This window comes from Priapulus caudatus, unplaced genomic scaffold (assembly GCF_000485595.1).
Source record: "Priapulus caudatus unplaced genomic scaffold, Priapulus_caudatus-5.0.1 Scaffold210, whole genome shotgun sequence".
NCBI lineage: Eukaryota > Metazoa > Priapulida > Priapulimorpha > Priapulimorphida > Priapulidae > Priapulus > Priapulus caudatus.
This window is the reverse complement of record NW_014577271.1, coordinates 146,265-159,414: the sequence shown is the minus strand read 5'-3', so window position 1 is coordinate 159,414 and position 13,150 is coordinate 146,265. Positions and strand designations below refer to the sequence as shown.

The 13,150-nt window shown below is 44.3% G+C and overlaps 1 protein-coding gene across 1 annotated transcript in view; it reads left to right on the top strand.

Annotated features, from left to right (window-relative positions):
• The first annotated feature begins 5,148 nt into the window (after window positions 1-5,148).
• LOC106807355 (potassium voltage-gated channel protein Shaw-like) overlaps window positions 5,149-13,150 on the top strand; it is a 21,134-nt gene continuing 13,132 nt past the window's right edge. Inside the window, exons 1-2 of the mRNA XM_014809666.1 lie at window positions 5,149-5,670; window positions 9,315-10,245. Of these exons, the coding sequence (XP_014665152.1) occupies window positions 5,164-5,670; window positions 9,315-10,245 (1,438 nt within the window). The 5' untranslated portion in view covers window positions 5,149-5,163. The remainder of the gene's footprint in view (window positions 5,671-9,314; window positions 10,246-13,150) is intronic.

Here is a 13,150-nt window from a genome sequence, read left to right as displayed (position 1 = left end):
AAGTAAAACCAATGAATAAATAACGATATGGGAATGTTCTTAGAATATTTTTGGCTAATGTAACCAAACTTGAACCTCCAGCGAATGTTATGAAAATGTTCCGTGTTTGCTGGGATGTAGGTCGAATCTAAATGATATTAACAATGGTTCTATTTAGATATCTGAATCTGAATTACAGTTTATCACACTGCACTTGACCCACCTGGGATTTTTATTTATTTTAACTTTCAACCTGTGAAATATGGATGTTTCACGGATAATAAACGCTTATCGGGCTATTGGACCTCTCCAGAAATAAGGTCTTCAGAAAGTTGGGGAGGTCTACATAAAAGTTGGGGGTCGTGACCCCCGACCCCTCAGTGGTTGCACCCATGCATTGAGTCATTTAACACGTTTGCTATTTTGTGTATCTTCGGCGTCAGAAAAGGGGCAGCACCGCATTAAAGAAGTATTCATAAGATTTCACAACATTGAAACCGTTCCTTTGTCATTCGGTGATCCGAGGTCATAGTAACAAAACGGATGCAACGTGAAGCGCTTAGGTCACACGATACGTTGTTAGCGGATACAATAGAAAACCTGAATAAACATGGCTTTAAGCCCAGCACCAGCGAAACAAATGTAATAACATGGAAGCAGTGTTTTCCGGTCACCTAATGACAACAAATTAGCTACGAGTCAATCCCGCAACAATGGCAAACGTGAAACAAGATGAACAGAAGTCAATTACGCACAAAGAGACAGTCAGTCAGACAGACAGACAGACAGACAGACAGACAGACAGACAGACAGACAGACAGACAGACAGACAGACAGACAGACAGACAGACAGACAGACAGACAGACAAACAGACAGACAGACAGTCAAACAGACAATTAATTTTAGCAGGCAGACAGACAGGCAAAAAAAGTAGGCAGAGAATTAAGAAACTGGTTATTGGGCTGCGCTTTCTATGGGATCAATGCTGCGCCGCCATTGTCAGCGTGGCGGATTTGGTTTCCGCAGCAAAAGTGTCATGGTGGCGCCTCAGCCTCACAACATGACTCGACAATTAGAAAATACAGTACAAAACACGACTAAAAACTCGGTGATCTATTGGATATTGCAGATAGTTCGTAATGAAGATACAGATTAAGCAGTATATAAAATTAAACAGTTATAAATTTCAGACCATCGAGCTCACTTCTTGCATGGGTTAATTCTAGTCTTCCGCGAACAAAGGATTTGGTTGGTTAACAAAATACCCGCTTGTCAAATTCTCAAGCAGGCAATTGTGTCTGCGCATCGTGCTCGTTATCCTTTTGTACGAAGCTAGGAAGTATTGAACAAATTTTGAGGGAATGAAGGAAGGCGGGAAAAGAAGGAGCGGGATAGGGTGGGCGGGATAGGGAGGGAGGGATGGAGGGGAAGGAAGGCTGAGAGGGAGGGGGATGGAGGGAGGGATGGAGGGGAAGGGAGGCTGAGAGGGAGGGGGAGGGATGGAGGGAAAGGGAGGCTGAGAGGTAGGGGGAGGGAGGGAGGGAGGGAGGCGGAGGAATGTTTGGCGGAACGGAGAGAGGGAGGATGAATATTTGGCTGGGCGGACGATCGGACAGACGGACAGAGAACGGACGGATGAATGGTTGGTGGGCGAGTGGCTGATTGTAGGCCCCTATGTGAGAGCATGTGGGTGGGTAGGTTGTTGGATTGGTAGTTATGGGAGCGTATGGGTGAGAGGATGGGTGCGTAAGTGGGTAGGTGAGTGCGTGAATGAATGAATTTACAAGTTGACAATGATGGAACACCACACCAACTTGCAGAACGAAGAAATATCTTATACTGTGGTTTTCATCGTGTAAGATAAACGTGTATTATATTGATTCCGTCTAATACACGTTGCATATAGCAGAAACGATGTTCATAATTAAAAAAATAATTCCTTGTAAATTTTTTAGTTTATGTTATAAATTCTACTGTTGTTTTTCGTCAATTGCATCATGATTATGTCTGTGTTCAGATATTGCGTCGTCTGCTAACATGTTTTTGTAGCTTAACTTCCGTGCATGTTTTTTTTTTGATAATGCTGCTACCCACTCCAGTTCTTCATGCATATAACCTTTATATTTTATGAACAACCCAATAATTAATAAGCCATAATCAAGTTAAATGTTTATGTATAAAACCTTTTAATCATGTGATGGGTTCATCTGTCTAACGTTATGAGTGTTTCCACATCTCGTGCTTTTTCGGATTTGAATGTTGAAAATTGATTCTTCTGTAGTGCTATCTGGCTTTAGTATGTATCGTATGAAGTATCAAATGCTGTACATTGTTAGCTATATCGTTGCAGTCGTTCGTTTGGCCCAGCGTAAAAAGACGTTTATAAATTACAGTATGCTTTATAGCACTACACGCTGCAAATATTTTACGTCGGTTTCATTTCTAGTTTACAACATCTTTTATATGATTTGAAAATAAATCCGAGTTTGGGCAAAGATAAGATCTACTTATCAGCCATTCGTCGTATATCATAATGACACGGAAAGTAGAATACAAAGTGTATCTATGGCTGTTTTCAGTTTTTACGTGTCGTCGAAATGGCACATTACCCACCATCGATTTTCGCAACACAAATGTGAAACAATCTGACTAAATGCTTTACGAATTTGTTTCAAAATATTCATCACGATGTTCAATCAATAATGAAGTCTTGACTCGATCGTGTTACTGATATCAATCAAACTCACTCACTAGATGGTCTCTCTGTTTGTAATGAACCTAAGACCTTGTAGAGAAACCTCCTAACGACAATAGTGAAATTCGACCAAACCGGTTACATAAGAATACTCTAGCAGCAGTATTAGATATAATGATATTATGTCGCGAGTGCGAAAATCCGATACATGATCGGAAAATAATAATAGTTGTTCGAATGTTTTTTGTGTGTTCTTATTGTTCATTTAAGGGCATTTTCCTTATATGCTGTAACCTTAGACTCAGCAGACGTCAATTACTGAAGGTAAATTATCGTCTCGGGTTCTCGTTTTCCAAAAATTAAGCGACATTATGTATTTTATTTTTAATCACATATATATAGTTTGCAAGTTCAGTTGGGGGTAGAATGCTACCAAAATTTCTTCCGTGCATTTCCTGATTAATGAGACAAATTAATTATCGATACACAGCATTGTGATAGTTTGATTCCAGCTAGATTGATTCCAGCGTCCGTGCGGCTGTTCTCAGCATGCAACGACAGTTTGCTTCAGCATCGACTATAAACTCAGTCCAATGGTTGGCTGAGATCTGTGGCATAATCACCTTTCAACTATAGTTATCACCGCTTTGTCTGTTCTTAAGAGCTATCGGCTAACGCGAATTGTATCGATATCGATGAGACCGACACCTCTACACATTTCTATTTTTCTATATAAGTATCCTACACTCGCGTGCGCCCATAGATGCACTATAACGTAATGGTAGCCACAGATTGGCGAAGTGTTTGTATATTGGTTGATACGATGAGAATTTTTCGTGAAATATCGTTGCCTGCAGCTGCCTTTTATCGTGCTTTATCGTCTTATAGCTCATGCACATGCACCGGCTTGATTAATGTTCCCGCGAGAAGTGTCTTCGCGCGTTATCCACAACTTTCAGGCAGCAAAAACAAGCTTCGCTCACCATCCCACGACGCGCGCTGTTATTTTGCCATTTTCCTGTTTCCATGGCAACCGAAATTTCATTTCGCCGCCGATGTGAAAGAAGTGGGGATGATAATTCTGCTTAAAGGGACGCAGTCTCGTTGCGATAGAAGACATCTCATGGACATGTTTTATATTAAAGAATCAACGTATTTCTAACTTTCTCACTTACTTTCTGTCACGTTTTTCTGGCTCGTTTATCGGTTAATGTCATACATTCAATCTCCGCTCTACTACTTCATACGAGACCGTTATTGTTGGAGTCGTGACAGGCCAATGAACAACCGCCACTAAATGATAAAAAAGCGACGTACAGTACAAGACATGAAAATTAAATGCCTTTTACAATGTCTTTAAATTCAAATGTTTTAGGGAGGAACGAGAGTGAATGCATCTATAGCGAGCGCCGGAATTGCTTGTATGTATAATCATTACATGGCGATGATTACTCACGACAAGAATTCCCCTTAAAATCATTCATGCCCTTCCCCTTAATATGATACCCGAGGTAAGGTTCATGTATCTTTACCGCAATGTTTAATTAAATCAGGCAGCATGCATGGGGTTGATCCACGGTTTCAGCAACTATCCCATCTCTCGGCGGTACGCAGTAATTACTTGTATTCTTAAGGGCAACATAGCATCCTCACGCCAGCTATCGTCGAATAGGTTACCATCCTAGTAGGTCATAACTACTGGACTCTAAATACAACAATCAACATTATATGACACAATAACAGGATCCTGCATAAAGCTATATTATAATATGACAAAGATAGTAAATGTATATAAATAATTTATGTTATTCGATTTACATAATGGTTACAGCTTTGTTGTGTTATACTGTGAGGGTATTACTAATTTAGAATGATCGATCGATGGAGGCATTGCTGGTTAGATATTATTCGTTCTGACTAGAGAGTATATTCTTATTTATAAAATATATCAAATGTAATACAACCATCAGAATTCTTAAAGTATATTTTTGTCAGGTTCACCTTAGGTGGTGCTTACGCAATAGTTGAATCATGTGACTCATGTCTGTCGTGCTGATGCGTCATCACGCTGATCGTGTGAATATTAAATATGACAATTTGAAAGGGCACTGACATTGCTTCTGTCACAAGCTATTAAACCAGCTCCCAATATATATTGCTTAGTTCAAATATGTCCTCTCTTTGTTTTAGTAACCGCATTACCTACATCCAGGAGATTCCTCTCTGACGTTTACAGTATGGGGGTAAACGTGGTAGAGTAAAACCTAAACATTAATTCAAGTTATTGGTTGGCGTTACACAAGATTGATGCTGGGCACGTTTGTTCTCTCACAAAGTCTTGCATATATTAGCCTAGGCTGTGTGATACCTCATAGTATTTCTGCCTCTTTTGCAGGAATACGGCCCCACACTCGCCGGCAAGCTGACGCCATGGGGGTCTAGCAGTCCTTGGTGTGTTGCGTCAAGGCTGCAAGCAAGAGCAGCCGGCATGGATGCAGAAAATCGCGTTATTATCAACGTCGGCGGCATTCGCCACGAGACTTACAAGGCGACACTGAAAAAGATTCCGGCAACACGACTTTCTCGCCTCACAGAAGCGTTGGCGAACTATGACCCGGTTCTCAACGAGTACTTCTTCGACCGCCACCCGGGCGTCTTCTCCCAGGTGCTCAACTACTACCGCTCGGGGAAACTGCACTACCCGACCGACGTGTGCGGGCCGCTGTTCGAGGAGGAGCTCGAGTTCTGGGGCCTCGACGCCAACCAGGTGGAGCCCTGCTGCTGGATGACGTACACGCAGCATCGCGACACGCAGCAGACGCTTGCAGTGCTCGACCGGCTCGACCTTGACACGGAGAAGCCCAGCGATGAGGACGTCGCCCGCAAGTTCGGTATCGAGGAGGAGTACTTTTCCGGCAACATTCCCTTCTGGAAACGACTGCAGCCGAAGATATGGGCGCTCTTCGATGAGCCGTACTCATCAAAAGCTGCTAAGGTAAGTCGCGCAGCACGAGCTTGCGACGAATGTGTCAGCCCGTATAGTGTTCGTGACGGATTTGCATGTGACGACCGAGTTATGTACTCTGTGCAAATCAATGCCCGTGTAATAGCCGGCCTTGATTAAAATTTGTGCACGGCCGCCGACGAAATAGTCCTACTTGCGAGTGCATGGCTGGGAGGAATTGCATAGGCTGATCTTCCCAGAAGCAATTGAGCGCCAATCGATGGCGAGATTTTAACGGGGTGAATCACGCTAAGGGAGCGCCGCAGCGCATTGAAACTGGTCATCAGCCCGACTGTAGTCGCCGCGTGACCCCTTGCTGGCAGAAACTGACATTATCAATGCAAGTCGCATTCCTCCTCCCAGCTTATACCATCAATGTAGCGCCTTGTAGACAACGGCACGGTTCTACTCGTGCTTATTCTACAGCCATATACGAAACCCTTATTCGAAGTTGAAATTCTGAGCAGCCTACAGTTTTCTACTGCTGATTTACGCCTTTCGTGGAATCTCCGTGTACGAAATAAAAGAGGTTTTAGAGCAAAATGTGCGTGGCATGTATCACGTATTAATTCCCCTTGGATCTGCGATTGATCACGTCGCAAAATATTGTGACCAGAATACAATTAATACCGAGTATAAATTACATTTAAATCATAGCGGGGATGTCAACAATCCATGTAATGAAAGTACAACGCTCAAAAATATAGCCTTTGAAACAGACTAACGGCGTTTCTGATGCATAACGGCCTTCCCTATTACCGCTTACAACGTATAACTGCAGCCTATCTCGGGGCTGCGGCTGTATGAATAGCGGCAGAGCGCGAGGTAAACGAGAGCAGAGACTGTAGCGGCGGATGGCGCAGCGGCCATGCATTCAGGTAAAATGTATAGCTAGTCCTCTGTATCCGCTCGTCACATCGCGTGCACATATCGATCTGGCGGCGTTATGCGCTGTGTATATCGTGTTGGCGTGCCGGCCTTTTAGAGCAACATGAAATCCCCCCTTTGATTGACGGAGATTTTTAATATAATAGAGGATTTTTAATTGCGGTAAATGTTAACTAATGATAAAACATTCAACCAATGTCATATCGACGTCCTGACGTGTGTAATCTCCTGCATAAATGGCCGGATCTGTCTGTCTGTCTGTCTATCTGTCTGTCTGGCCGTCCGTCTATCTTCTCGAGACGCGTAATAGGTGACTCCCAACACTATGATTATATATTCTGAATCAGCATGACGCGACGACCATTTTAGGCCAAACAAATTTGCAAAAAAAGGGAAAAATAAGGGGAAAAAAGAGAAAAAGAGATTTCTCTTTTTTTGGAACTCCACTTTTTCCGTCCATTTTGTAGGTAAATATGAATTTTGCCCACTTTTTGGCTGAAAGTTTGGCAAGAGTGCAAGCTCATCATCTGGGACGAGGCAACCATGAGTCACAAGGCGCCTCTGAAGCACTTGACAAGACCCTACAAGACCTTCGGCACAACACAAACGTCATGGGAGCACACATGTGACTGTCCTGCTCTCAGGCGACTTTCGCCAAATCTTGCCAGTCATCGCCAAAGGAACAAGAGCAGATGCTGTCAATGCCTGCATCAAGTCGTCCTACCTCTGGAGCAAGGTCAACCGCCACAGCCTGAAGACCAACATGAGGGCGCAGCTCATCGGCGATGAAGAAGCTGGCCGCTTCTCTCAGCAACTGCTGGAGGTCGGCAATTGCAGACTCACCACCACAGCTAATGGCCAAGTCAAGCTGCCATTCGGCAAAGCAGCGGCGGACATCACCCAGCTCATGAACAAAGTCTTCCCAAACCTCCACCTCCGCTACCAAGACCAAGACTGGCTGAGCGAGCGAGCCATCCTTGCTCCCAAAAATTTGGCCGTGGATGACATCAACGCCAAGCTGCTGGAGCAACTGCCTGGCGACCCAACGAGCTATACAAGTCAATGGACACAGTTCCTGATCCTGACCAGGTGGTGCTCTATCCGACCGAGTTTCTAAACAGCCTGGCGCCCTCAGGTCTGCCACCACACAACTTGGTGCTCAAGGTCGGCGCGCCCATATTGCTAATGCGCAACCTGGATGCTTCCAAGCTCTGCAACGGCACAAGGCTCACAGTGAAGCAGCTCATGCCCAGAGTCATCAAAGCCAAAATCATGACAGGCAAGGGCAAGGGCAAAAATGTCTTCATCCCAAGGATCCCGCTCATCCCATCAGATTTGCCATTTGAGTTCAAAAGGCTGCAGTTTCCAGTCAAGCTGAGCTTTGCCATTTCCATCAGCAAGGCCCAGGGCCAGTCCCTCAAGGTGGTTGGACTCAACCTCAGTGAGCCAGTGTTCTCCCATGGCCAGCTCTATGTTATGTGGGGTGCTCCAGGGTGGGTAACCCAGACAACCTCTACATCCTCTCTCAAGATGGCAAGACCAAGAATGTTGTGTACCAAAAAGCGCTGCAGAACTGAACACAAGTGAAATTCTTGGGACAGATTTATAAAATGCGAATAAGATCAGTACAACCGTGATAGCAGACTAAATTCTAGCTCTTTTCTCCTTTATCCCGGGCATCGCCGGGTAGCCCAGCTAGTGAGAAATAAAGCTAATAAAATATTAAGATTTTTTGCCTTTCACAAAAAAACAACAGCGGAGCTATTTTGCGCGTATTTTACGCGTCACTAGCGAGAGAAGCCGTAGCTCCAACAATAAGTGGGGCTATTCGCGTGGTTTCAGTGAGCTACTATGTAGCTGTGACGCCAGAATGATTTAGAAATGTTTATTATGCGTCGTCTGGAATGCATAGTTATTTACCATAACTTATGAAAGGATGCAGTCGATATTTTTAAATAATGTATACCTACATCTATCAATGCGCGTATACATCGCAAAAACGCTGGATTGCACAAGCTCTTGCTCGTTATCAGCATGAAAATATTAATGAATTGATGAGCTGAGTACACAATTACATAATCATGGTTCGCAAACAGCAAACTTATCATCGTGAGCGCGGAAAAATTGGCTACATAAAGCATATTCGAAAAAAAGGTTGTTATTTGCTAATATATGTACTATATATATGTCGCGTATTCTGGTAGCCAATCAGCGAAATCGGGTTCACAGAGCTCGTATATATGCATTACTACATAAGACGAGTAGGGGGCTGTGGCCGAGATAAGTTTTTAGAGGAAAATTTTCATAACCTGCTGTACATAAATAGGGCAAAACAGTGAGTTGTTGACGAGTACGCGTTAACAAGTGAATAAGTGATATCGATTAATGGATAATAATCGTAATTCCATCGTGGCGATCGTGGCATTCTTATTCGATTCCTTTCGATTTCTCATAAATGGCAAACTAGAGGTTATTAGTCTACAATTACAAAATTGTCAAATCAGTCACAGTCAGCGCCAGATTCACGTGTAGGACTGAGATGGACAAGCCAATATCATCTTTAATAATACTGACTTTGTGAGCCATGGAATGCGTACAGTACCCATTGTGTAGGGCGTAATTATATATAAATTATTTCTATGATCACTTCACAGGATCATGATTTTGGCATTGTGTGTATGCGTGCATGTGTCTTCACATGCTATCGCGCAGGTGGATACATATTCTAACATGTCGTATGTTTGTAGATCGTCGCTGGAATGTCAGTTTTCTTCATCGTCATCTCGATACTGTCGTTCTGCTTGAAGACGCATCCACACATGCGGGTACCGCACATTCGCAACGTCACCGTTCACATCTCGCCCAACATAACCACGTGGACATTAGATAAGGAGAGGACGGAAGCACACGGAGCATTTTTCTACATCGAGTGTGTGTGCAACGCCTGGTTCACGTTTGAATTCATCATCCGGTTTATCGTGAGCCCCAACAAGTTCGATTTCTTACGAGCCCCGGTGAACATTATTGATTTCGTTGCTACGATGTCGTTTTATATAGACTATATGTTAGGTAAGTTAAATTTCAACAACGCGGATATCCTTGAGTTCTTCAGCATAATACGTATCCTGAGACTGTTCAAGCTAACGAGGCATTCACCTGGTCTCAAGATTCTCATCCACACGTTCAAAGCCAGCGCCAAGGAACTGACGCTCCTGATATTCTTCTTGGTTCTCGGCATAGTGATATTTGCCAGCTTAGTGTACTATGCAGAGCGAATACAGGACAACCCACAAAACGACTTCACGAGCATTCCCGTTGGGTTATGGTGGGCAATTGTCACCATGACCACTGTCGGCTACGGTGATATGGTGCCGAAGACATATGTTGGTATGTTTGTGGGCGCCCTCTGTGCGCTGGCTGGTGTACTGACGATAGCGTTACCCGTGCCCGTCATCGTTAGCAATTTCGCCATGGTCTACTCGCACTCTCAAGCTCGGGCCCGGCTGCCAAAGAAACGCCGGCGCGTATTGCCCGTAGAGGCTCTGCGTGCTGGACCTCCGATCCCTTCACACGGCAAAGGCCCCGGTGGTACTGGCCCGCCCGTCAACCGTCGCATGAATGCCATCAAACACCAAAACCACCCGATCAAGGACAGGGACAACAACATTAATAAAATAGGTATGTAGGACTTGATTCTACCATGAATAATGTATACGTGTGTGTGCGTGTGTGCGCGCGCGCGCGTGTGTGTGGGAGGGGGTGAGAGAGAGGGCATACGTGCGAGAGGGTGCATGTGTAGTTTTGCTTTAGGGTACCACAAAGTCGTTTAAATGTATCCGTAGAAAGGTGTCTGCTGTAATATTGCGAAACTGGACATACAAGGCACGGTGGTGGTACATCAAAAGCAGAACTATCTCATTTGCTCTAATTTTTTATTTATATTATATTAATCACATGTTTATTAAATTGAGAGCGAGAGAGAGCGCGCGCGAGAGAGAGAACGAAAGAGAAAGAGAAGTCGTAAGAATCTTGATGTTGTTTGTCTGAACTATTATGTGCTTGCATTATATATAACCGTGGCTTTTAACCGTACCCTATCCTTCTCTGCCATTGATGAAACGTATTGCTAGCCAGTCCGAGAGAATTGGGTTTATTGTAGGGTTTCGTCACGTCAACTAACTCTTTCAGTCTGTGTGTTTTTTACGTTGTTAGTGCAAGCCGTCTGATGCTAGCCAGCAATCCTGGTTGTCTATTTTCTCAACGCTGTGCAATATTTAAAACGTGCAGTACCACACGTTACTCTATTGCCATTACGGTATTTATTATAGTATCACTATGCTTGGTATCACATGAACAGAGATTTTCTATTCGTGTAGACTCGATTATGATGTGTCTTCCGTTATAATTAATAAAGTGATAGGCGGTACGGTTATCCACAGTGGCGTAGACAGGTCTTCAGTTGTGGGGGGGGATGATTTCGCTGTTACTTCCATCACAATGTATATGAAGAGTGTGCGCGAGTAGCGCACACCGCGAGCGCCTTGGCGCAAAGGCCTTAATGGGTGGGGTCCAGGGGGCGGAGCCCCCGGAAGCTCTTAGATTTTAGCAATTTAGAACCTTCAAGATGGCCGTTTTTGAGGGAATTGAAAAAAATTGATATTGTAAGTGCAATTTTGTGAATTCTAGGGTAATTTTTTTCTTTGGATCCCAGAGGTTTAATAACACGCAACCCCCCCCCCCCCCCACACACACAACCAGTGGCGGATCCAGAAGAAAATTCTAGGGGGGGGGCGAATCACGCGAGCTCAAGGGCACGAAGCGCCGGGGGGGAGGGGGGGGGGGTGTCCCCCTCCCACTGTGTGGAATTGTTAAAAAGTTGCAATCTAAAAGCAATCAATTTTGGACATCTTTATCATAGAATATCAGGATTTTTCCTCCAGGTCGTGTCCCCCTCCTGTTTAGGGGGGTCCGGGGATTTTGTTGAAAGTAACACCTCGTCGATGCAATTTCCTGCACTATGAGGCAGCACTATTAAACAATGCAATCTTCATCGCAATAACATCACTGTTGAGTTGAGTATTTTTACCCTTGGGGACACCAAAGACTAAAATACTTACTACCAAATCTGTGCTATGTACATGTCCTCACTGGGGTTACCAGTGCAGACTTACCTAGGCTAAAATACATTTGCCCTGAAAATTCTAGGGGGGGGGGCGACAGCCCCGTGCTACCGACCCCCCGTTGACAATTACAGCACTGGAATCATCTCCCCCTGAAATTTTGATAAAACGTATATTTTACTGAGAACGTTAAAACTGCAAAGAAATATGAGAAAAATAACCAGATTTGAACCAAAAAGTGCATATTTTCACCCCTTATACAAAATCGGGAATATGCTTCCGGTCGGGTCTCAGCACCCCCATCCCCCCAAAAAAAGTGAGATGAAATTGAATTTTCCCATTTAATCCCTGTGAAAATTCAATATCCCAACTCTCAATAGGTCTATTCTAATTTTGAATAAAGCAAGGATTTAACTTTCGTGAGCAGTGATAAGACTGGGGATTTTGAAAAAAAAATCGTATATGGGGAACCCGTCCAAAATTAACCGTCCTAGTTTCAGTAAAATAATGTAATTCTTGGAACGAGTTACAGCCATTTTACAGTAGATGTATGTCACGTTCCATTTCTGTAATAATACATTAGGAGAGTATGAATAGCGATGACGGATTTGTAGATAAATATCCAGTATTTATTGTCTGTAAAATATTAAATTTTTTCCCATTTTCTTCTTGAAAGTAGGGGGGATGAAAGCCACCCCACCTCAATAAGTGTGGGGGGATATACCCCCCCCCCCAGCTATCTACGCCCCTGTCTGATGAACTCAAATTTGACTTTTGATATGCATACAAATATTCATAATCATAATCTTTGTTAGCAGTACTCTACAGGCGCCGCGGAACGATTTTTGAAGTGGGGGGTGCTCAATTTTTTACGCTCGACAGTGGCCAATGCAGGTTTTCGAGGAGGGTGGTAAGAAACAGGCTATGCGGGTCCTCCCCCAGAAAATTTTGAATCTCCCATTTTCCTCCTGAAAGTAGGGGGGGGGATGATTGTACACGCCATCCCCCCCCCGTCAATAAGTGGGGGGATGCATCCCCCCATCCTCCCCGCTATCTACGCCTCTATCGCCAGTCCCTTGATCAGAGGACGATACACACACACGCTCGCGCGCACGAGCGCGCACCCGCACACGCACACGCGCACAACCATACGCACACGCATACACCCGAACTAACAAACAATCAAACACATACACACACACACACACACACACACACACACACACACACACACACACACACACACACACACACACACACACACACACATTATATGTGTGGTGAGAGTGTGTGTGTGTGTGTGTGTGTGTGTGTGTGTGTGTGTGTGTGTGTGTGTGTGTGTGTGTGCGTGCGTGCGTGCGTGCGTGCGTGCGTGTGTGTGTGCCTGTGTGTTTGTGTGCGTTTGTGTGTGTTTGCGTACGTGCGTGCCTGCGTGTGTATGGCTGTGTGTATGTGTGTGTGTG